The sequence below is a fragment of the Phalacrocorax carbo genome, chromosome 3 (genome assembly GCF_963921805.1).
Source record: "Phalacrocorax carbo chromosome 3, bPhaCar2.1, whole genome shotgun sequence".
NCBI classification, from domain to species: Eukaryota; Metazoa; Chordata; class Aves; order Suliformes; family Phalacrocoracidae; genus Phalacrocorax; species Phalacrocorax carbo.
Window position 1 is genome coordinate 78,975,535 of NC_087515.1, and position 26,422 is coordinate 79,001,956.

Sequence of the window (26,422 nt, forward strand, 5' to 3'; positions counted from 1 at the left end):
CACAACACTAATAGGTGCTGCATGAGGGCACCTGCACTGGGGTGCTGCAGCGACCCTCAGACCCTCCCGACCCATCAGTGCAGGGACTTCTCTACCTGCCTAAATATTAACTAACTGCTTCCAAGGGGGAATTTTCCAAACTGCGTAAAACCTGTAACAACTAACCGCAGAACTAATTGGCTGACAGCGAAAGCAGATCTTGAACAGTAAGATCCCAAATTAACAGGGGAAAAAAAAAAGAGCACTTTAATTATGGTTTGCACCCAGCTGGAGCACCGCACCCTCAAGCTGCTGAAGAAGAGAGTCAGACACGGAAAAAAGGTTCCAAGACCAAAAACAAAGGCTGCTGGCAGCAGTATCCGAGGAGGACGAGTCTCCGGAGGAGAACCTTTCTAACAAGCTCTGGATACACCTACCAAAAGCTAAGCCACATGTCAGGCAGTGGCCTGCGGTGCTACGGCTCATCCAGGCAACCAAGTGCCCAGGAACTGGCAGTGTGGCCAGTCCGGGGTTGCCGCCTGGAGACAGAGATAAAAGAGACCCCCAAATCTCATTCAGTAAACACAAAGCCTATCCATTCAGAACACATACCTTAAAAGAGCGTGAAAGATAAATGAAATGTTTATAAAATCTGGATTTATTAATTTTTCTTTATTACAACATAAATTATTCTCAAATAACAGCAGGATTTAACAGTGTTCAGCTTGTTATATGTTAAGACTCAAAATGACATATTTTAAAAAAATTCTCAGTCTACAAGGAAAATCCCAACAGAATTTACAAAGGCACTGTAACTCACAGGTACAGTAGCTGAGGTTGTAATGAATCATATAGGAAATCTAGCATTACAGGTAGAAGACAAACTACACGAATTGGTTAGGGTTTTAATCACAAACCTCAGAATTTTTCTTTTTAATAATTCATCTATTTTAAGAAGAAAAATCATCACCACAAAGAGGCACGTGGTGTTTAGTTCATGGCATTAATTCTGTAACCCAAACAAGGAAACTCATCCACTTTGAGTAGCTAAATTATTTTTTGCACTGTTTACATACTTTACTGAAGTATTTTCATCCCAGAGCCTCAGCAAGCATCTTAGAATATTAATGAGTGAAGCCTGGCAGCACTCCAGTGTTAGCAAACAAGAAAATAACATCGTTCCCACGTAAGCAACAGGGAAACTGAGGCACTGGGATTATTCAGATCCAGGTAACTGCAGAAAGAAAACTCCTGGATCTTGATCCTCTTGATGGAGAGACTAGTCTTCCTCCTTGTTAGATGGCTGGTGACCATGCTGAGCACTGTTTGAAACCTGGTCAGTTTTTTTCATGTTTAAATTGCTGGAAAATAGGTGACATTTATCCAGCTATACTGTCATTATGATCACCTTTGCTCAAAAAAAAAAGCCATTAATAGTTATCCTTTTTAGATCAAGAAGTGCATCTTCAATCCCTCCACAGAGCTGTGGAAGGCAGCTGTCTTGTTTCACCCAAAATACTGCAATTGTTCCCTTCATCTGTGCAAAGGTAAATACAGAAAACCCAGTAACTTTGAAAGACAGAATTGCATTATTCATACAAAAAAGGTAAGTAAGAGCAATTGCACTTGAATGCGAAATGCAAACGCAGCTTTAAAGATAAAATGTCTATATGGATAGAGCAACTATGCTCACAGAAGCTGTAATTTAAATTTTCAGGCATTGGGAACATTCCTTTGTCAATCAAGCATTTGAAATAAGTTACCTGAGAGATTCTCAGCCAGGATGTGGCCTTTATATGCTAACATAAATCGTTTCTCATGGTCCATCATCACAAGGATTTTACTTCCTGTGACAGGAAAATATCATACCACATCAATAAGGTTACTTATGAAGACCTTTAAGAATAACTCAGCAATGATGTTTGCTAAATGACTAAAGGGAAGTAAAAACATGTTGCAGATCTGAGATTAAATGAATTTGCAAGTTAAGAAAAACCTGAAAAGCCAATACTTGAACTTGGGATAGAAGCATCCAGGATAAATCCAGCAATTTTAAGGCAATTAAGGAGTTCCATGTAATTTATTCACAGGCATCTCACTGTTTACATTTTGGCAACTAAAACATCTTAAAGTGGCAATAAAAAGTCGCAGACTGCTGCGCTCTGACAGCAGCGAGGAGCCGGCCAGGCAGCGGGGGACAGGACTGCTGGGAGCATAGGTGAGCCAGCGCCCTGGGGCAGGACATGCCCAGTGTTGTCCGTTGTGCCCCAGTGACAGATTTTGGCCAGCACCAGTTGCCTGGAAGTTGTTTGGCCTCAGAAGAAGCATCCACCAATTTCACTATTGGAAAGAGCCTTCGTGCATGCTACAGCATTATTAGCATCGTAAAATAAGCATATAGGGCCTCACTTTCTTTAGGTAAGTGGACAGACATAAAGATGATGCTTCTGTGGTTACTGTGGGGATCTCTGCCTCGGCACGTGGCCTGGCTGACAAATTGGTCCCATCAGTCTCTCCTTGTGGTCCTGACCTAAAAGTGACAATCCACACTCTGCAGTGCAACCACAAATACTTCAAAGTGATTTAAGTAGCTTTTCTTGTTTACAGCCTCTTTCAGCCCCCAAACCCTTCTGGAATATTCTCTTGGTTTTTTTCTCCTTGATTACAGCTGGAACCTACCAATGACTTCCAACAAACAGCTTCCTTGCTGGCTGAGGAAAGACCGCACTGTGGTTTCATTTAGGAATATGCCCTGGAAGCAGCACTGGCTCTGGAAGCTTTTGGGAACTTCCACTCTCTGGTTTGACAGAGCTTTCCTACATCCCAGGAGGCTTTCAATCACACCTGAGTCCGACAGCATTTAGGAACTTTCAGAAACCTGGGGCATCCGAGTTTGGGATGGGCGCTCAGATTGCAGAAAAGCCTCAAATACCACCATGCAAAGCTGCACCAGCTGGCGCAAAAGCACAGCTGCTCAGCGGGCTCCAGGAAGCCCCTGGTTAAATGAGGTCCGTCATCACCCACACAGACCAGGGAGAAACACTTCGCTTCCCTGGCCCAAGACGGCCTCCGTGGGAATACAGAACCTGCCAGAACTGCCCCCTCACACATCCCAACCATCTCACCTGTGTTCTGCAAGATCGTGCATTTCCCCTGTACCACACGACAGAGGAGGACGTACAGGCTAAACATATAAACAACTTTTAAAATAGTGCAAATAAATATCCAGGTGCAAGATGCTTTAGGGTATCTACCACCACCTCCCGTTTTCCCACAATACATTCTTGGTTCAGACAAGGCAGGAGGCATCTGGGAAAAAAGTCAAGGCTGAAGCTTCAGGAGAGTTACCAGCGCAGGCCCAGGCTGATGGCCATAGACTGTCATGTATAAATATAGAACCACACACACTTAAATTATATATATTAGTTTTATCTATAGTTATATATATATGCATAAATTAAGTATACATATGTGTGTGCATATACAGACACACATGCATGAATCTCAATAGTCCCTCTGTTGAGAAACCTAATAGAAATCTCTGCAAATATACACCAATTATTCAGGTATTCTTAAGTATAAGAAATGTTTTCTGATTGGTTTTTCATAAATATGCATTAAAATTCTCCACGGTAGTCACCCTTGTGGGAATAACAACATAGCTGCGTAAGCTGTAAACTATAAATGTAAGTTTAAAAAATTCTTTGAAGAACAGGTATAGCCAGTATAAGTAACTTCCAGGGCAAAGAGAAGTGATCGGAACAGAAAGCTGGACTTGAACACATGGCTCCAAAACATCTGTATTGCCACAGCACACGTGAGTGCACAGGAACTCTCCAGTCCTCCCCGCACCTCAAAAGTCCCTTTTAAAAGCCTTCTGTAATTGTGATGGGGGTTATGAATAACACATTTTAATCAGGCTTAACAAAGGCAGAAGAATATTTTTGATAACAGATACAGTACAAGAAATAGGTCATGTTGCAAAATCCGAGAAAACCCCTCAAATGTGGGGACAGTGTGTTATACATCTCCTCCCTAAGAAATTAGGGCAATCTTTTCAGTCCATCTGCATAATATTTTTCCCTATTCAGGGTTTCTAAAAATGGTCTTTAAATGACTTTTTGTAAAAATACTGTACAAGCCAATACACGCCATACCATATTTTGTTTCAGTTAGATTAAAACCAAGAATGATGCAATTGCATTTTTAACTAAAAGAAAGTTTCCAACTACAAACGTGAGGCTGGGCGACGCGTTTGGGGGAATCAGTTAATATCCCATCTTTTCCACAAAACACATTCCTATTGTAGCACGGTGAATGGCCTCAGCAGCACTGTGTACTTCTCTGCCCAGATCAGAGCAGGTGCGCTAGCAGCAATGGTATAGATGAAGCCTGAGAAAATTCAGGGTAGAGATATGTCACTGGTGCAGAGGCAGCATATCCAGGCTTGCAAGAACCGCAAAATTTATGAGTATTAACTTGCACTTATATGTTACAGTATACCCTGTCTTAGTTTCTCTTCCCATCCATGATTATTTAGATCTTAATCTTGTGCAGTTTCAAGTACCTTCAAGCTCCTCCTCAGGCTTCTCTCTTGGTTCCAACCTTTAGTTTTCAATGAACCAGACTGAGCAACAGTCTGATTACAAGAAACTCTTAGAGCCTGAAAGTCAGCAGATGGCTACACACAGAAATTAGGAGAAAAAGAAACAGAATACACTACAGAGGAGTTCCAGGATTCTAGCAGGGACCTATACAGTATCAGGAGGTTCATAAAGAAAGCGTTTGATTTTTCTTTTGTGCAAACTGCATTGTACATGACAGAAGCAGTGCATGAACCACAAAGTGCCCTCTTCACGTGACATTATAAGTCTAGTGTGAACCCTGCATGGCCCATTAACTTTGTCTCTAGACCAATTCTCCAGAAAAATTCTAATCCCATTAAACTTTCTGAACATTAAAGTTGTATTTTACAGAAAATAAAATGAAGGCAAAATTTCACATGTCCACACACTGGTGGTACAGAAAAATAACCAAGTCCTCATGCCTTAAGCACAAAAAACAACAGATGGAAGAAAACATGGTCCAGGTAATAAAGTGCAATTATTATTTCAGTTGTGCTAAAAAGCTTTCCAATTCTGTAGCTTTACTTCTTGGTTATTTTATTCAACTTATAATTATAACTTTCTTTTGCTTCTGTCCCCATCTTTCCAGTACTGTTCAGTTTGCATTTCTGTAAGCCGTGAGACAGTACGCTGAAAGGCAAAGATTTCCTCTTCTCCTGTAAACATGGAGAGTCCTTTGGCAGCATCCTACATTAACACACAAAAACAGTACCACAGAACGGTGAGACATAGCTGTACTGAAGTGCACCCTATCTATCTCCTAAGGCTGAGTGCTTTACAGGCCTTGACAATACAAGACAGCAGCATGGCACCAAACACATAAAATCAAGGTCCAAAAACCAAAGAAAAACACCTATTTCAGCCAGGTAGTCCTCTGAAGGAACACAGCAAAACAACAATTTGGGTTTAAAACATGACGATGCTAACCATCAATTTTTACTTTTCTGTTGACTAATTGTATTTAGACAAATCATTTAAAAAAATAATTAACAATAACGAGGGTATAGGGAAAAGGAAAACAGAATAAGCAACATGCAGAATAGTACTGTTCGTGAGGATTTGTGAGGCAGTCCTATATAGTCTAGGAAGAGGTAGAACATACCATCTTTTATTTCTGTATTTTAAATGTAGGAGCTAAACTTACATCAGTATTTTCATCCATGGTTGATCAGATATAATGATTAACAATCAAAATGACCCTAAAACTTACCCAAAATGGTTCTATATATTGTGACATTTTCTTTGACTATGAATAAATAACATAACATGCAATTATGAGAACGATAGATAGACTGCAGAAAAAGCAGCAAATCGCTAGTTAAATGTTTACTTGATTCCTCTTCCTAAAACGCTGTTGTAATTATGAGACCAAAACCAATTTTGTTACAAAAGGGAGATGATGTTAGTATCACGTACCTGGCTCAAGTCCAAATCATCCATCAACACTCTGTTGTCCTCCAGCTCACCATTGTCATGTTCTACCAGGAACAAGCTTTGGAGAGGAGTCACTGCAGAACAAATAATACGCACCTGAGAGAAGGAAAACAGGCAACAATATCATCACTTCTGTTTTACACAAAAGGGATAAAATACATGTTTTATGAAAAGCAAACTTCAATTTACGACCTTGTTTTTTTCCAGGTGTTTTCCCTTTCTCCTATTAGCACTGCTGTTACAGATTCACCTGACTTACTCATTTGGTATATTAACCTTACAGGATGTTTTTCTCAATAACAACTCATGTAACTTTTACTCAGAGAATAGCGTAACTGTGCTTTTAAATACTCAGAATATCTGCTATACAGGCAGTGAGTTCACAGTCAAGTTTCCTTTCTAAAATAACAACTATGAAGTATTAGTAACCAATGCTTTCTTTCCCCCCACAGTAAGTGCACTGCACACATACTTCCATCTAAAGAATGTTTAAATTCCAAGTCTCCCAGAAGGCTGAGAGGAGCCACTCTTGCTTTCACCTATGCTACTCAAGTGCACATTATCTGATAATAACAATAATGATACTGTTTTCATGTCTGCTGGGAGGAGACACAGTGTGCAGTGAGATACAGTATCTCTGGGGGGCTGCAACGAAGACAGACTGAAATATTATTATAGGAGACACTTGTTGAGAGGATGCAGGCAAAATGTTTGCACTGTGGACAAGTCTCCACCAATATGTGCTCTCAGGTATTTCTTCCAAACAACTACTTCTGACAGAAGTTTAAGACTTGTGCTTTCCCTATGGAAGAAGTAATAGAAAGCAGCTGGTCGCTTGTAGTTCTTAACGACAGCATGTAGATACAGCAGACACACACACACGCCCATTTCTAACACACTCTTATTAGTTTATAAATATTAGCATGCCCTCTTAGAAACTGTCCATTTCCAAATCATAAAGCACAAAGAATCTGGCTGACTTGAATGAGACTACTCATACATTCAGTTAGTTCAATACCTTGCTGAATCGGGGATTTCTGGTCATCTTACATTCTTGAAAAAAAATTTCAATGGATATTTCCTGATTGCATAAATATTTAAGTGTGTGCATATATAATCACACATAAGATATGAAACCCTATCTTGTATTACTTTTTAAAATAATCTTAAACATTAACTTCTCTTTGTTTTGATAGTGCTGATTTTGCTTCCATGATTGAAACCTCTGTAAATCCACATGAAGTGCTGCATTTATCATTACCATTCCATTAGCAGTTCTGCAACCTAATGTAAAGCCTACAGTGACTGTTTCCTTTAAACTTAATAATGTAACTATACTATTAACTCCTCAGTACCCTGTTCAGGAAGGCACTGATTCTCAACCAACTGCCCATACAGATTAAAATTTTAAAAAAGTTACATTTACTCCAGCACAGTTGGCAGCAGAATCTTTCATTATTAAAATTATAGTATAGCTTCTGTGGTTTTCCTGGATTAGGAACGAAATAACATCCCTATTCAAGAAAGGCAAATGAGCTCAGGCTTATATTTACGGTCATGCTTAATACTCACAGAGATCAAATACCTGCAATTTGCCTTTATTGCAATGGATCCTATTTTGTGAAGCTGGAATGATGTTTCTTTGCAGTGCTAGTTCATTCTGCTTATGTTTTCCAAACCATTACTATAGAAAGACCTACTTCAAGCCAATTATAATAGCCAGGGTTTAGGGCTCCCAATATACACCTATACATATAGGAAAGGCTTGGTTCTTACCTTGTGCTCATAAAATGTATCAATAAGAGTAATGAAACGACGAGCTTGTGTCCTTTTTGCCATTGTAAGAAGTGGTATGTCATGAACAAAGACTGTGTCAAAATGCTTTGATATCTCCAAATAGTCACTGGCCCCAAGAGGCTGAAACAAAACAAATCATAAGAAATGCAAATCCGTGATAGAATTGTATCTTGATACAAACATTGTATCTTGAAATACTACAATTTCAGAAGAGAGGGTGTAATGTTCTGATCACATTCTTGTTCTTGTTTCTTCATACCTTGCTTCAGTAAGTTTGCCCTTACTGACACAGGTACGTATGGGTGCTTATTCATACTGTCAGCTTCACCTGAACAGCATCCTGATAATTAAAAATGTGACTCTTCTGCATCCTGACAATGTTATGATCTCTCTGACAACCTCAAACAGAATAATCGCTATAAACCATAATCCATAGAAGAAAAGAAAAACCATGGTTAAGCTACACAGTCAACCTAAAGCATGCATAATTTGAACAGCTATTAGGATGCTTTCCAGCAGCAAGATTTTTAAATGCAAATGCATAGGCTAATTCCTAAATCATAAGTAGACCTGCATTTAGTTCACCCAAGACTAACCCAGACTGAATAAAAATCTTACGTTCTAAGTACTGAAAGCAACAGGAAACAAACAAAAGTACAATTTCGTAGCAGTTCCTTCATTCATGATTTCACCCCTAATGATGAAATAAAAAATCTTTAATAAAAATTTATTAGGTTCTATTTGTGTATCTAAACCATCAACAGAAGATACGCACAAATTGTAGTGTCTCATTCAAGTACACATTCAGATACACTAATTTAAAATTACTTTTTCATTACATGGAAGATAATTTTTTCTGCAAGATCTACCCTATCAGTACTGCAGGCAGTACTTTACCTTGAGCTATTAAGTCACCATATTTAGGAGATAAATTCATGCTCCTGAAACTTGTCCCATTAGTTTTACTGTGAGAGTACTTCAGTACCTTGAACACAACTATCCCACAGAGCACCACTGGCAGCATTTTGCATGATAACATCACAACTCCCTTCCCAGCTAATGAAATGCGCTGTATCAACAGTATGATATGGTTATAAAGCACTGCAATACTATTAATATCTTAAAAACAGTAAATAAAAAGTATTTTCTCCAACTGAAACTGCTAGACAAATTTCCTGTAGGCCAAACATAACTGCCTAACTAGAACCCTTCTGCAAGAAGTTATTTTGAGCAATTAATGGCTGTCCATGACCAGGACTTTGGGTTTTATTTAGATGCAAGAATGAAAAACCCATAGAAATGGTCAATACACAAGCACAAGAGACTGAAGCCCTGATGGCATTCCAAAAGTTCTTGCGAAAATTACTGGGAACAAGCTAGGGCTTCTCACCAGCTAACTCCCCGGGCAGGTATTAATGCCAGTTCTCCTATTTGGAGTCTCATGAATCACTCCCTGCTTTGCCATTCACAACCACACAACTTCCCTGTGACACCGATAGGAAAAAATTATTACAAAAACTTTCAAGTGTTTTTAGCAGTTTTTAAAAGTGGTAGACAATATATCCTCTCCTCAAAGTTATATAATATATATAATATTAAAATAAATATATAATATGTATGTATAATACATTATATAGTTACATGCTATATAATATATATTATATATAAGTATATTTATTTATATTATCTATTTATTTTATCTTTTTTAATTATATTATTTAAGTAGTATTTATTTTCTCCCTCCATTTCAGTCCCCCCAGCCACTACTATTGACTTCTTAACCAGAAACCAAGAAACTAATCATCATGAGGGCCACCAGCAACAGCTTCATGCATCACCTCGGACAAAAAGTCTCATCTGAACAAATTGTAGCTGAACTCAAAATGTTTTAATGAAATAAAACATGAAAAGGTTCATGAAAGTGCAAGGAACTGCTGGATGGAAACACTACAGAGCTAGCCCACTGCATATCTCCCCATCAGATACAAGTGATAGCTAGCCGGACAACCATCATATCAAGTGCAAAAGAAAACAATGGAAGCACTAAAGGCAACACAACTAGGATGCTGCTGGAGATTTTAAGATTGGTGGTGAGCAAACAGTTTAGGTAACGGTAAATTTTATTCCATACTTAGGACTGAAGCATTGTTAAGTACAGAGGAGACCAAGAATGCCTGCGTGCTGCGTACCTGGGAGGAACAACAGCAGTGATCTAATTGCATGGGAGAAAGGAAATAACTTCTCATGTCTCTCTCCAGGTAAGACATTACAGACATCTCTGCTGTTCAGGTTCATTCTTTCATCACATGAAGAGCCAAAGTGCCCTTCTGCCAAAGCCCAAAACCCTGAGGAATTATTCTGTCTTGCCCCAATGTGATACACTTTCTCACCCAAACCACATGAATACAACCTCATTTCAAAGTATGAAATATTGAAAGCTGATTCCTAAAATAAATAAAAAATAAAGGCTTCATACGTTTGCCAAAATCTGCAAACTGGAGCACCCAACTGCTGAGCTATACATCTAAGAACTTGGTGGGCACCTTGGTGGGCATCCACACATGAAAACGAGAAAACCTGGGGAGCTGGAGAGAGGAAACTGGCGGAGGACAAAAATAAGGCTAATGCGTTCCACATGGGAAGAAAGGAAGATGAAATACTTCTTTTGCTTTTTATACAGACACAGAACCGCAGTTCATAAAAGACTACGATATGCATCTTTATCACAGCCAAAACAAGAATTCAATCTACTTCAATCTACTTCAGCAGTATGAAAAGCACGAATTTAAAAATTCCTCTAATTAAGGACATAAAAGGCAGATAATTTTGAGCTGTTTAACGGAATTTCTGAAACACCTATGCCAGCGCTGAATTATAATATTCTGTAACCATTGGCATAAATGTGCCTTTGAACACTCCAAAATTTTATGATCAGAAAGATCTGAGCGTAGCAACCATATGTATTTTAATAGAGTAAGTTTGTACCTCCCTGCCAAGACTCAAGTCTGGTGAGATGCAACTGAAACCCTGAGTCAGCCAGCCTGTCGTTATATATGGCTCATTTGGCATCAGCTGTAGTTCTTTACATAGAGGACTTCTCAAACCCTCTCCTTTTAGAGTTTAGAAAGACATAACCCTGGAGTCAAAGATAAAGCTTTTAATCTTGTTTTCAACATTACTTATTCTCATCTTGGACAAGTCCTTTAATTTCCTTCTGCCTTACTCTACTTACTGCAAAAAGAAGGAACCACCAGCAAGTTTCCAAACTCTGTGGGGACAGTTTAAAGCCCTTTTAGTGTTCCTCTAACTTTGGTATTGGCCTAACTTCCATGCTGCCTGCAATTGCTTCGAAGCTTTTCCAACTCACCAGCTGCATTCAAAATGCTCCAAATGCAGGAGGGCATGATGCAGGCGCACCCCAACAGCTTCTCAAGTCACATTCTCACTGGCCTGTAGTCCTTGCAAAACTGCTACGAGGCTGGCACAAGCACCTGTGTACCAACTCTCGTGCCACACAGGAAAGAGCCAGGGAAAGTGGGTTCAAGGCCAGATTACACCCCTGTTAAAGATTCTGGCTTTAGTGTCCATACACAGAAGCTCCATAGAGGAGTGGATTTCTGCTGTTTCAGCAGCCAACAGCCCTCCCCTCACCTTTACAGTACTGCCTACAGGCCCTTCTTCCTCACCTTGCAGCAAGTATTGGCTGGGTCCTGACTGCCAACGATACAGGCTTGGGACAAGATGACAAGACCTGTGGCAAATTATTTTAGACACTTACCATTGTCCTCTGTATAACCCTCCAGGGCTGAAATTTATTTTATGAACTTTACTCAGTCACAGAAACTACTCCATTTTAGTCAGTAGCACACATTAAGATATCTTCTCAGAAGTTACTAATGAAGGTACAAATCCTCCTAACATTGACACATATATACGTAATCCTCTTAATAAAAGTTTAGCCTGATTAATATGGTCCTCTGAACAGCATTCTAAAAATAACAACTTGATTTGGTGCATGTTTCTGGTACTCTCTGATCTTTTTTTTTGTTTCGTTGATTATTGATCAAAACTCAGCTTCAGAACCATAACACATTTATGTAACAACTGTCACTTACCATTTGTTACCAGCTCTTTCACACACCGCAGTATTTGTTTTAAAAAAAGAAACATTAACAGATAACCATCTTTCTGATGGAATTATCGTTTCTACATGTGTATATAAGGTAAAACTGTTGTAGATTTTTGTCATTAACTCTGATGCCAGAAGTCAGTATTTTATAGGCACCGTACTAATGCAAAACGCATTAGCACTAACATGGGCTACCCTCCTGACAAAGTGTTTACTCCACTTCAGCCTGCTTGACTGAGTTCTCGCCTTCATTTGTTTTTGTTTCTCTGTCTACTTAATGCATTTCCAGCTATCATCATCTCAGTTCAAGTAGGATGTTTATTATTTGGAGCTCTCTGTGGACTGTTTTCAGAGTTAGTCGTCTCCTGTTCCTATTATATATTCCATTTAATTGAAGTATAAAGCATCCTTCTTCTTTGTTCACTCATCAGTGACAAAGTAGCTCATCTTTTAGAGATTGTCTGAAGAACACAGAACGCTTTACATATGTTAGAACAAGATATTTCATCTCAAGAGAAAATTTATTTTTGTTTATGTTGGAAGATATTCCAGGGCCAGTTCTGATAACATCCTGAAGAGCTGTGATTGACAAGAAGTAGAATTTAGTGCAGACACTCCAACACTCCAAAACCTCCTAAAACCAAAATACAGTTTTACAACTTCGACATTAAGCAATAATAAAATTACAGAGCTCTTTCTTTTGTTTCCAAAGGAGCCACACTCTACCACTAATAGGGCTGATAAAACATAGCACTGAGGTAATATTTCAAAATCACCATTCCAGAAAGGATCAGAAAAACCTAAGGCATGATCTGTGGTGCAGCTGCATGCTGAAGTTTAAATAAAAATGTAAGACAGATAGGGCACAGCTAACTTGGTTAAAAAAATTAGAGACACTAATGGCAGTGCAAATCTGTTGGAAAGCTCTGTAAGTCGCAGGCGAAGATGAGAAGTTCATTTGAAGCATTATTAATACACCGAGAATTTAATGAAGAAGGCAATTCCTCATCAAGTTCTACTGAAGGTTTCTGGTGGGAAAAAAGAGAGGCGTGTCATTGTGTCATTAAAGATCACAGAGGGCACACTGAGGAAAGATTAAAATAACATGCAGTTTCAGTTTTGAGCTTCCTTCCTTGAGTCAGCCTGCAACTTTAAAATCATTATTTTAACTTGTTTGAGCGCTACCTGACATGAGGCTATACAAGTTGTTTCTTAAAATATTCATTAATTGAATCATTATTCTTTCTTTTAAAATATTCTTTAATGTATGTTTAAGTTACTTAGAGGGAGGCCACCAAAAATAAACAGACAAATGATGTTTCCAGCAGTAATCAAACAAATGAAAGCTGCATTTTAAAAACATTATTAAAGCTGAAAAGTCAGACACAGATGTTAGACAGCAGTTGCCTGGGCAACCTTAATCTTTATCTCTTGGATATATGCTATAGTCTTGACTTCCATTACCTGATGCTTCCCCCCTCCCAGGACCCTTGACCTACCCAGTACGCAGAACAGTGGTTCTCATGTAACACACATTTATCAATACATGTTTTGTCTCATTTCTGTTGTGTCACAAGATCTCATTTTTCATGGACTTTTCAAATGCTTGTGTAGAAGAAGAACGATGCATTTCTTCTTTGACTTTTGTTACCACAATATCTAGGTACTTCATCTGCAGTGATGAATTTATCACCACAACTATGTCTGTGAATCAAGAAAGTGATACTATCTTCATGTTACAAGCAGAGGACAGTGAGGGTAAAGTTAAAAGCGTATGCAAGCTCTTGATGCCAGGTGAAGGACCTCTGAAAGTTGATTTTTCATGTTTCACAGAACACTACCAATTCGAAGTAGAACACCCTCTGACTTCAGTTAGAGCCATGACTATGGCAGTCTAGGACCCAGTGCCTCAAGAAAAACGTCCAGAAAATGAGAATTAAAATTGCCAACAGGCAAAAGGTGGGGTTTTGGTTGGGTTTTTCTGGATTTTGTTTTTTTTTGTTGTTGTTGTTGCTTTTTTAAAGTAAGAATAGTATCACACACTAACTCTGATGCAAACTATGACAGAAGCCAATTATGCAAGGCAGCATTCAGCTGTATGTGGTCATGTAATTACAACATCACATAGCAATCAGTATTACTGTAGTGCCTATGCAGAAAGAGGGAAAAACTCAAGTAACACAAGCAACAGTCATTCTGGAATTTTCTAACTGCATTTTGGTGTTGAGGTGTTGACAGCACTTTATTTTATACCTACTGTACATCTTTTGTGTAAGTTGTTTTCCAGCTTTTTCACCCACATGGATGTTCAGTAGAGCAGGATCCAAGATCTATAAACCCTGTGGTAGAAGACATTTTCTGAATCAAGTACAGCCCCCTGCTATCTCAGGTTACCTCATCACAGAATCCTGGTAACAACTGATTTTGCTTGGTCTTACAGCAGAAGTTTTTAGTCACATTTCTCATAGCGGAAAGTTGTTGCAGACCTTTGCCTTTCTGCCAGTTAAGATGACGTTTGTAACTTCCAGGTTTTTTTGTATTCATAAACAATTTTATATTCATGTATGACAGTGTTACTACTAACTGAAATAGTGCTTTTTCATTCTTGGTCTTTATTTGGAGTGACTGATGTGGATTTGGTTCTCACATTTATTTTTTTTTTTCCTCCTATGGGGAGAACATGCATGCCATTCTAGCCAAGACTCTCCCAAGTACGCCTTTTCTGCACCTTCTCTGCTTGAGCCGATTTCCTTGCACACAGATATATATTGCTTCAGTTATGGTATTTGCCCATTTCCCCATTTTATCCCAACTGAGTTGAAATGTCAGTCTCACTAGAGCACGCTCCTACGTTCGTTCGCCATTCAGCACAATCACTCCTGCCTTAGAAGAGCTTATCTGTGGGGTATGAATTTGCAAGTAACTTGCAAATTCACCATTACGTGGTGGGTGTGGTTCAACGAATAGAAAGAGCTCATCTTAAACATATAACAAAGCAAACCCTATTTTTAAAATTTAAAGAACATTTTTTTAATCCAACAGCGGAAACACCCCTATTGTATAATTCATATTCAAAGTCACACACAATTACTGGGTTTTCTTACACATGGTAATGCCTGTGCTGACATTTTAAGTGATGTAATCCTTGCTGCTCCCATACCAAATGTATTGGGGCAAGCACGACTCTCTCACAATTTTTTCCACCAATCAGCAAAGTCTTTAGCGACACAATTCTGTATCACCATTGCTGACACCAAGTTAATTGTGTAGACTTGCCCAGACTGTCAGGCCTGTGTGTCTCCCCCGCCTTAGCGGTGAACCCTTGAGGTTTACATTCCCTCCACCTGTGGCAAACAGATGTCACTCACATTCCTGAGTTTGGATGACTTAAATATGTTCACGTATCCGTTTATATGTTCTCTCATGCAATATGGGCAATGGCTGCCACTGGCGAAACTAGCAGACATGTACAAGCCCATTTCCGAGCCACTTTTGCTGCACTCGGAATCCCAAGTGAAGTTAAAACCGACAATGGCCCAGCCTACAGCAGTAGCTCACTTAAAACCTTTTTTCACAAATGGGGTATTCGCCACGTTACTGGCATTCCCCACTCCCCTACGGGTCAAGCTACAGTAGAACAAACCCACCACACAGTCAAACAACTGCTCCAAAAACAAAAAGGGGGAGATAGCCAAGAAACCCCGCACAACCGATTAGCAAAAATTTTATACGTGATGAACCATTTGTCACTACCATTCCAAAACGATGATACCCTGCCTATAGTAAAACACTATAAATCCATAAGCAAAGCCCTAGCATCTATTGAACATTCAGAGCAGCCCTTAGTAATGATAAAAAAAATCTAAACACGGGCCTGTGGGAAGGCCCTCATCTGCTAATAACTTGGGGGAGAGGGTATGCTTGTGTCTCCACAGGTTGCGGTCCCCGATGGATTCTGGCGAAAGGAGTGAAACCATGGCTTGCGGCCTCATCACCTTCCTTGCCATCATCAGCCTCTGCCGTTCATGGGTCTCCGTCCAACCACGAAAAAATGTCTGGGTTACCCTCGCAAACTTAATGGGACAGGAGTCAATATGCCTGTCCTCAGCCAGCACGGATAATCCCTTTAAAACATGTCTTGTGGGGACTCACGGTTGACTGAATGGGGAATCACAGGATGGTTCAAGGAAATAGTAAAAACGGCTTTAGTATTTCTAATAATATTCCTAATTTTGCTTTTAATTTTGCCATTCTTTTGTCAGTGCTTGCAGCGATTAATAGAGAGAACAGTAAAAAATGTGTGGCTAATACAAAATAAAAACGGGGGAGATGTGAGGGATGAATTTGCAAGTAACTTAGCACTGTTTGACACGTCCTTGAACTGAAGCAAGGCAGCAGTAAAAAACAGAGACAGGAGTGTGGGAATGCCAAGAAGAATTTAAGTAAGCAAAAACAAATGAGGTAGCGCAAATAGAGCAGCTTATTAGAATGTAGCATAAGGCGCATGCTTAGAGCTCGCTGACGAATAACAGACATTGTTTGTGCACGTGATCGTGTGAGGAACATGTCGAAAATATATATAAGCAGTGAAAAGCTGACAATAAAGGTCTTCTGCAAAACATCTGTCAGGAGTCCATGACATTCATCCCTGCACTTGTCTACTAAATAGTGACAGACATCGATACTGAACCTACAAGAAGTGAGACATCTCAAAGACTTCGCTGGTCAAAGCTGGCTACAGACTGATGGAACAGCAAAAGGCATGCTTCTGCCCCCAAAGTCCTCACTGCCAAATTTCAAGGTCCAACTCCGAAGTATGGCATTTAACAACAAAAAGGTCTCAAAAAATAGTTAAGGCTTTAATTAAAAAAAAAGTTTCCATTGCTTAGTACTGTAAGCAAACAAACCTACAATTCCAACAACTATAAGCACATAAAACACAAAAGGCTGTAAGAAAATGTATTACATCAAAATTACATGTAAGTTCCCCTTAAATAAGCTACTAGATCACAACTGGAGTGATCTTGTGATTCTGAAAGTTTTCAAAAGAACCTAGAAAGTATAGGAATTAGGTTTATAGGTCATTCTATTTATAGGTCTATTTAAATATTGGCACTTATTGTTAAGATTTCAAAACCATGGTCAAAGCTTTTAAAAAAGAAAAGTACATTCAGGCATTTAAAAAACAAAAGATTGAATTAAAGAGGCAAACCCTTAAAACTGCAATCAGCTTCAAAAAATCTTGTCTTGTGTATTCCCTGGTCTATAAAGTATAGGATCTAAAACCTCAAGGTTTATGCAGCTTTCACCGAACAGAGTGCTTTCTAAAATTAAGCCCTGATACACATAAAATAAGGTATAAAACAGAAAGGAGGTTTGAATAACAATATTACTACATTACTGTATTTCCACGTGAAATGAGTTTCTGAAATGTATTTTATAAATCATACTTGTGAGTTAGATAAGGCAACTTTTTTTGGGGGGGTGTAGAAGCTAATTAAATTTTTAAAGCAAATGTAGCTAACGAAAGACAGACTCTCAGTCCAGAGCTTAAGCTGCAAAAGCTAATCTCCTGCTGGGGATAAAACTAAGATCAAAATCAAACTAAGGAAAACTATGATACTAAAAAGTTACTGAAAATAGTACTCACTTTGGAACAACTCCATGGTATGTTGATTTACAACTATACCCAACAATCCTAAATACGACACCAAATTATACAGTGGATACGTTTAGCAGTTTTTAATGGAGGTGATTCCCTCAAAATGATTCAGAGTCATTAAACTGCAAATGCAGCTGAGTTGTGTCATCACGTAGGGGAGACATTCAATTGACTTAAAGACAGACACTTGCATTCCTAGATCACTGGCTGCCTTTGAAAATGGTGACCTTTTTGGTTTTTTTAAAGCTTAGTTACATCTTTCATTTCGAAGTGCAAGCTATTGAAGTTAGGAACCACATCTTCCTCCTGGTCTGCAGAGCACGCCTATTGCAATGGAACAACAACCTAACAGAAACCGTTTGCCACTTCTTTGGTGTGTTAATCTACACAAACACTGAATTCTGCCAATTACAGAAATGCTAAATAACTTCCAGGAAAAAAAAACCCCACATACATATTACATTTATTTTCTTAGCTTTTGATGCTGTAGTATGTTTGCTAATGGTTAGTAACACAAATTCCACTGCTCTGTTTTCCAGCTCAAACTGAAGCCATGACCTTATCTAAATTACTCTAAAAATAATAAATGCCATAGATTCACCTAGCCCCATATCCTCTAACAGTGGCCAGAAGCAGTTGTCTAGAGTGAACACAGGAATGGGATATGCACATGGCAGTGCTTGGCTGATACACTTTCCCAGGTACCAGTGACTTGTTGTTTATGAACTTCCAGGCATTTCTGTATTAGACCTTCTGCAATTAACATGCCTGTTTGTTCTTTAGTTTACCCACCCACAAAATCAGTTTTATAGACACTTTCCTACATGTTAAGACACTGTATTCACTGGTAGTTGTCAGTTGGATGAAAGGATATACTTAATTACCCAATGAAAAGACTATCGGATCCATGAAACAAATTTTCTCAGCCTTTGTAAAGAAAAGACTAACACGTGTATTGAAAAGTCAGTATTCCCAGCAGAGGGCAGTAGTTGCTACGCACAAGTGAGAGGAAGACTTTAAAAGATTATACTGTGAGGAAGACCGTAGCTCCTTACTCCCTTAGGACCTTGGAAGATTACATATAAAGGTACACCGTTGCCTAAATTATTTATACCAGATCAAGATTCAAGCTAAACTGTCACAGTTACCAGGTTTTAGACAAAATTTTTAAAGGGAAGTGAAGAAGGGACTTGGCAGACAGTGATTTTATTAAGGCATAATGAACGCTGACCTTTATGTGTAAACACAGAGAAATGAAACCACTCTGATGCGGTAGTAAGACTTATATCTGTATGACTGCTAGTTTAGGATATTGAGATTTTAAAGTCAAGTTGATACCGACATTTTATTTTAAAAAGTATTTTCATCTGAACTTTGGAAATACATACAACTGCTGCGAAAAGGGATAAGGAAAAAGCAGCTTTCTATAAACACGTTGCTGAGTTCAAGTTATCAGATCTGACCATGCAAAAAGCCTTCTAGAATTTGTCAAGGACAATTATAAACTATACTTGCTTGTCGAGAACCAGCTCCTTAGAATCCACTACTGTGGCAATTTTTCATTCACACACTAACTCAATGAAAAAATTAACCAATTATGTTTTGCAACAGTCTAACTCCATTAGTAAAATATTCGTCATTGTATAGATAGAGGAACTGACAGGAAGAAATTAAAGGCCACAAAGAATGGGGGAAGGTAACATTAGCATTAAAATTCAGGAACTACATGTTGGTATTCTGCTTGGTTCCTCTCCCAGCCTTCTCTGGCTACATTTGTTCATGTTATGGGGCCTTAGAAAAGATGTTATGATAACAGAAATTTTGATGAAAACCAGGCATAGTTCTCCCAGGTGATTACAGCGGAGCACATTTACAGGACTCCATTCTGGTGAGTAGGTAACTACTTTCAAGCCATGACAAACACTGCCATGTGCCATACTGCCACACAAACCCTGCTGTGTCAGATCTGAAAAACTGCTTCCCACTTTGCTCTAAAGCAACTAAAATAGATCAATATCCTCTCATCCAACATTTTTTGTTTTCCACATGTTCATATAGCCAGTAAAGCAAAAAAGCTAAGTGTATGGGTTTGATATTAACTAAATTAACTAAAACTTGGGATTTTCCTCAACTGGGAAACTATGATTTAAAAATTGATACACACAGTAATGTAAGAAAATGCTTTTTACCAAGTCAACTGCATGTCACATCAGCATGGCATAAAATACATTCTCTGTATTTTATTTTTATAAAGGTTAATGGACAACTAAGTAATTACCATTATCTGATACGTTATTTTAGACAGAAATAGCTCCTTATATTCTTGCCATGAAAAAATTTGATGTTAACACATGAAACAAGAATACTAGAAAGGCACCAACTTTAACTCCCAAGGTCTTCAGGTATTAATTACTACAGGAGCTATTCTGAAAATTCTACTTAAAGCTAGGATATGTTTCAAATGGTATAAAGTTACCAATTGCTGATTTGCTATTTTAATCTATTATGTATTGGCTGACATTTCATGAAATCATGCGATACCAAAGTGGAAAAATCTTTTAATATTTCCCTTTAAAACATAATTTTTATTTAATTTCAGAGGAAACATCACTGAATTTGAAAAAGTTTTACAGACTGATCATATGAAATATTGTATTACAAAAGTTACTAAGGAATCATCTGAGCAACTTCAAACACACCTCCTTAATCCTACATCAACAAATGTAAATAGAGTTTTAGGTCTGGACATTTATCCCTCCAGACTGCACTGTAACACTTACCCAAGACCAGACAACATATTTTTGCAATGACATGAAGGCAGAGTCATTTGGGTGATAAGCTATTTCTCCAACATAACAAAAGCATCCATTCTTTCACATGTTGACTCTTGCAAAAAATTAAATTCTTCTTTCTGGAACGCCAAAGGTATCAACTCACCAAGTTTTGAAAGCAACGTTGTCCACTTATGCTGCAATGATTATAGAGAACCACACGAGCAGCGCTGTATGCCAGTTTCAGAAGACTCAAAAAATTTAATACTTCAACTCCAGCACTGCAGCAACTCAGTGTAACAAAAAATAACTTTCCAAAACAACTGACTGCCTTCATTACATTTCACTTATCCCCCTACCTTAAATACTATTTTTGGAATTCCAAACCAAATGTAACAGAGGAAATAAGTTTAACCAAAGTTAATTGCATTAGCTAAATCAAATTATGTATATTTTGAGTTTTCTGTCGTAAGTCGACAATATAAACTTTTTCCACACACACAAAAAATCTTGTTACCTTGTATTTACTAGACAGGAAACATGCAAACAAAAGTCTAAACAGAGTTGATACCCACCTTCCATTGTGAAACTAGTTTTCATCTTGCAAGTTTCTCATTCTGAATGGATGCCCCAAACTGACTTCACATGAATATGCATCTGTGCATGTGAATGAATATTTTTTTGTAGAAGTTTTGGTAAACTACTATATTTCTGAGAGTAAGGCTATTATAGACCTTGCCCCTCAAGTTAGACTTTCCTTTAACAGTGGCTCAGTGAGAAGTTGTAGTGCTTCCATGCCGTGGACCAGGAATGTCAAATTTGGAAGAAAGGTTGCTTGGTGTCAGGGCATGTCTTATACACATCCTGTGAAATCCCACTCAAGAGTAAGGAAGTTACAAGCCTTGGAAAAACGCAGCCAGAACTCACTGCACAGGTTGATAGTAGGCCAAGTATCGTCTACTTCCAAAAGCATGAGGGGACTGAGTGCAGGTTATCCTGTTGAGATGGACTGGGCACATTCTCCTGCCGGCTACTGAACTTGGTCACTGCACATGCAGGTGCAGTGGGACTGTTGCCAACAGGCAGCGGGGACCCTGACTCTCTCACGTCCCTAGTTTCAGACAATTTAAGACCAGAAGAGATCATGAGATCCTCCAATTTCCTGAATTTTAGAGACAGCTAAGCCTAAGAACTAGTACTTAGCTCAAACACAAACACCTCATCTTAAAATGACACCCAGTCATTTTAACTCAAAACACAGTACATGGAGGCTCTGCCACTTCCTTCGCTGTTTCAAATGCATGAAAGTGTGCTTTTTCTTCTTTTTAAAATCTGAATCTCTCTCTATCCTATGTTTTTCATTATGCTGTCTTCTGATAGATTTAGGAGACCACTAACACCTGTATTTTTTTCCTGGGAGGACAGCTGTCTGTCATAAAATAATCTCCAAGTCCTCTTTTTGATAAGCTGAACAAAGTGAACTGCAAGTCTGGCATCTGAGGGCACAAATTCTCTTGCTCTAACAATCTGTGGCTTTTTCAATAGCCTCTTCAGGTTTTTCAATGTCTTTTTAAAATTCTGATGCCAAAACCACACGTAACGTTCTGCCAATCAATCTGAGATGCTTTCAAAATTAAAACAATCTTCTATGCTCCTGTTTATTCCCACCCTACCCATCCCAGATGAAATTAGGTCTAAATAAGCTTTTGAAAACACCTTTTGAGGTGCTTATCCATTACAATGATTAAATCTATTTCCAAGTCATCACATCTAGGACACAGTCTCCTCCTCCTGTAGGTATGATTTACATTCCAAATTTCTAGATGTAAAGTTTTGTTTCCTTAGATTAAAAAAAAATCCAAACCAAAACAAACCCTCTCCCTCCTCCCCAAAATCTCAGTTCTGCTGAGAAAAGTTGTTGCACATAGCATCCCTGTTTTCATTGCTTCACCACTACCACCCCTGCCCCACCAAACCCCACTCTGTTTTTACAGCAAATTCATGTTAGCATTTATGTTACATTCAAAACTGCTAGGGGAAAAAAGGCTGTACTGGGCTTGGTATAAATAAAAATGCTACACTCAACAACAATCCTTCAGTAATAATTCTTTTTATATGTTAGTTAACTAGCTTCTCAATCCATTTGACATGTATTTTCTTGACACGGCATAATGACAATTTCTTAGTAACAACAGCATCTACAAAACTCAGCATTTTCCACAAAATCAGGGAGATCTGAATTAATTTCATTTCCATTCTTTAGCTATCTGCTGTGTGAATCCAGAACCAGCATTACCATTACCCTTTCTGGACTAAAATCTGACTGAGAGCCTGCAGTTTTGCAAGTTATCATGTGTGTGAGTGTTTTGCTTGGTTTGTTTTGTTTTTGGTATTTTTTTTAATATTGGCACATAATAGCACTCTCCTAGTGCCATGGAATTTTTCGTGCACTTCAACATTCATCAAAAATGAAAAGCTAGTCAAATATCTCAGTCTAGTTTTCCAGGACTCCAATGATTCAAGATGTACTTGCAAGCTATTTTTAACATACTCCAACTATTAACAGACCAGCTCCCCACGCTATCAGGTGTGTTGGTGCAGATTACAAACCAGTCCACAGCGCTGTATGTGAAGTGCCTCACATGGGCCATGGAAAGTTATTTTACTATGCTTTAGTGAAACAAATATTTCACTCTGCTTCACCTAGAGCAAGTATTTTTTGCAAAACCTTTTGCTTTTCCACACCATTATTCAAAGTTCAGCCATGTCCACCTAAGAATAAGCCAGTAACATTCAGATAATATAAACCATGTCAAAACTCCCATTTTACTTAACAACAACAAAAAGTCTTATGGCTGAGCAGACATAATATTTGCCCATGACCTCTAGTTTCTCTTCAATTTTCACACACTTTGTAACTAGTTGCCATCCATTCTATACTATTTGATTCTGTCTTGACATTGACACAGGACATACTTTTACTACCTTCTTCCTCAAGAAGTCCTCCTTCTTTTTTGTTGTTGTTTACACTTCCCTTACCAGATAGTTTTGGTTGTACTTCCCTTTTGCTTTTAAAAATTACTCTTCCTGAACACTCAAATATGTAATTTCACTGTTTGGAAGTAACTTTGACTCACAATGAATGTCAGAAATTATGGAGAAGACTGTCCCTATGCAACACAAATTTCTAGATTAATTCATCACTGTAAGCTCCCATAAAGCTGCTCAAACCAAATGACCTTGTACTGGATGTAGTACATTTTATACTACAAAATTATCGTTTGCAATTTTCAGGCTAATTACATTTCACCATTTTCTGCATTTCATCTACAGCACAAGCTTCCCATACAATGCTATTTTTTCGTTATATGCTTTTTATAGCCAAGTGCTCAAGAAGCAATGCACCTCATTCTCCGTTTGCAACAGACCCCTATAAGTACTACCCTCTCGGGTTTGTTGATTAGCAGACTGATTGATATGTATTCAAGATCCTTGTATTAATTAACTTTAAGGCAGGTACCAGTGTCTTTAATGTTGCATACTGTCCTCCACCTCTTTCAGCCACTCTGTCCACAAGTAGGCTGTAAGCACTGATTTCACATTCTTACTTTATGAATTGTCCCACAGGGTTTCAATAATATAAATTATATCTCATTTTTTCCCATTAATGGGATTTTCCCATTTATCATGCTAGTCACCAGGTCTTATCACCAATATAAAACCAACTGCAAATCTTGTTTTCAATTCTGTTATAAGTTTAATTGGCTCCTACAACACCAACTATAGACTGCATTTATCTACCCAGGACACTTCACCAGGGCTGTCACTTAAGCCCCTTCCTGTTGCTAAAGGCTCCAGCTAGGAAGATTCCCGGTCCCGTGTCCCTTCATACAATCTGCCTTCCCATGGGACTTTGTCCCCATGTCCTGCACAAAGAAACCTGCAGATTCACTCTAGCCAAAGCCAAGTTCCCCTCCAGTATTTTCTTTAGTGGATCTTCCTTTTCATTACATCTTTCTCAGCCTCCTAGTTTCCTTTCTCTGAATAGCTGTACTTATGACACCTGTCAATTTATCTATCATTTGGTACCACAAGCAGTACCAAATACCTTGTGGCTATGTCTCCTACAGCTTTCTGCTTTATCCCTCCACAAATAGATCCCTCTATTAGCCAGCTTACTTGAATATATGAATGACTTTATAGTTCCTGTCATGTTGAATGGCTCCTGGCTTTGGGGTTTTGTGGGGCTACAAACCACCAGTGTACTCTTCAGGTCCTACCTATTCTTCCTTTTCTTCTGTGGCCTCAGTGGGAATGACTTCCCATTCTGACTGTTAAAAAAGGATACTGCATGAATAAATTTTTCCCTCGAAGAGTTAAAAGAATTAGTTAAAAAAATGAACATAGTTTCAAGGTTTGACAACTGAATTTTTCTTTTGCCTTTTAGCAGATTTTAAAGGCAACTGGGCTGGCAAAAGGAGCAACAGGGCAGAGAAGGTCTTAAATGCAGCTTCTATCAATGGGAATTTTTTACTATTGCTATGAAGCACTATAAAAGTTTACATTCGTGAAAGAAATCATATTAGAGACAAGCCATTCATCCAAATTTATTGGACAATTCTGAAGTTCATGACTATCCTTCTGTATCTATGAAGCGAGCACAGTGACACCAACACACTTACCAATACACTACTGTAATATTTATGAAGGTACATCAGTATTCCGAAGAGAAAAATCATGGTAAAATAAATAATTATATATAACAATTAAAGGCAGAAACAAATGGAGGCATATGCAAAGAAAATAAGTGATTACTGAGGAAGCTGTTAAAAAAAGTGTTGTCTGCCATGTTGTTTTAGTGTGAAGCAGATGATAGTCTCTAATGGAATAATCACAACATATCTGCAGAAGGTATCTGAATTAAGACAGCATACTTTCCAAGTTCTGGGTGATCAACGTAAGAACAATACCGCTACATGATGTTCAACGCTTCATAAGGATTCTCTTTACTTGTTCTGAGCGCAAACCAAGCACCTCAGCTCTGTCACGCCAGAATGGTCTGAACCCCACGTAATTCTTCAGCAGGATCAGAACCTTCAGACCCAATGTAGTGGCCGCCACCATGCGAGTTACCAGAGCACATCTTAGAAGCAATTTATCATCTCATTTAAGTACATAAGGCATTTACTGAACTAAAGAATTTTACAGGTGTCTGCTGACAGCATAGTTTCCTGGTACATTAAGAGGCACAACGAAGAAAAAGTCTCAAAAGTTTTAGTGAAAAGCAAGTGGTTCTACCCATGACATACCTCCATGCTCACAAATGGCTAACTGATTTTATCTGAAACTAAAAACCTACAAAGCCTAAAACCTACGGTCTGAAACACAACAAGTGAAATTTCTGTCCAAATAGTTTTAACCTTGGTAGCTGCATGGAAGTGAAAACATAATGTTATAACCATAGGACTGGTCAGCATCCTGAATCAAAGGTGCTATCAGCCCAGTTTAGAGTTGTGATCATTTCACAATAACTTCAGGTGTCAGCAGAGAGGTCACTGAAGTACAACACAACTTCTGGGGTAGTGTCTTCAAACCCACTGGAGGTCATATCAAAGAGAGCTTTTCAGGAATCACACCCCATGTTCAGTGGAGATTTTGGCAGCATGTAGGAAAATTTGGCAAATTTTGAGAAGGCCTGGGACTAAACAGCCCTTGCACAACTAGTCACAACTAAGGCATACAACAACAGCTTTACTCTAGTGGTGCCAGGATTACCACTCCTTTGCTTGAGTATCAACTTAAACCTCAGAGTTTAAAAAGAGTATTTGCAGGCTACTTACATACTGATATGTTGTGACTACAAATATTCCAGCAATGACGTTAGCCCAGGCACATACTGTATTAGGATTTTTGAAGACAATCTGTGATACACTTAAAAGTGATTTTTCTGTAACATTAAAAAGAAAATAATTGTTGTTCTTTCAGGGTGTTCTTTCTTCTTTTCTCTTAAATTCAAAATCTGTCC

At 38.5% G+C, this 26,422-nt stretch overlaps 1 protein-coding gene across 1 annotated transcript in view; it reads right to left on the minus strand.

The window, feature by feature from the left end:
- Positions 1 to 636: 636 nt before the first annotated feature.
- AFG1L (AFG1 like ATPase) overlaps positions 637 to 26,422 on the minus strand; it is a 74,205-nt gene continuing 48,419 nt past the window's right edge. The window contains exons 11-13 of the mRNA XM_064447504.1: positions 7,815 to 7,955; positions 6,021 to 6,134; positions 637 to 5,291 (exon numbers count right to left, since the gene is read on the minus strand). Of these exons, the coding sequence (XP_064303574.1) occupies positions 5,157 to 5,291; positions 6,021 to 6,134; positions 7,815 to 7,955 (390 nt within the window). The 3' untranslated portion in view covers positions 637 to 5,156. The remainder of the gene's footprint in view (positions 5,292 to 6,020; positions 6,135 to 7,814; positions 7,956 to 26,422) is intronic.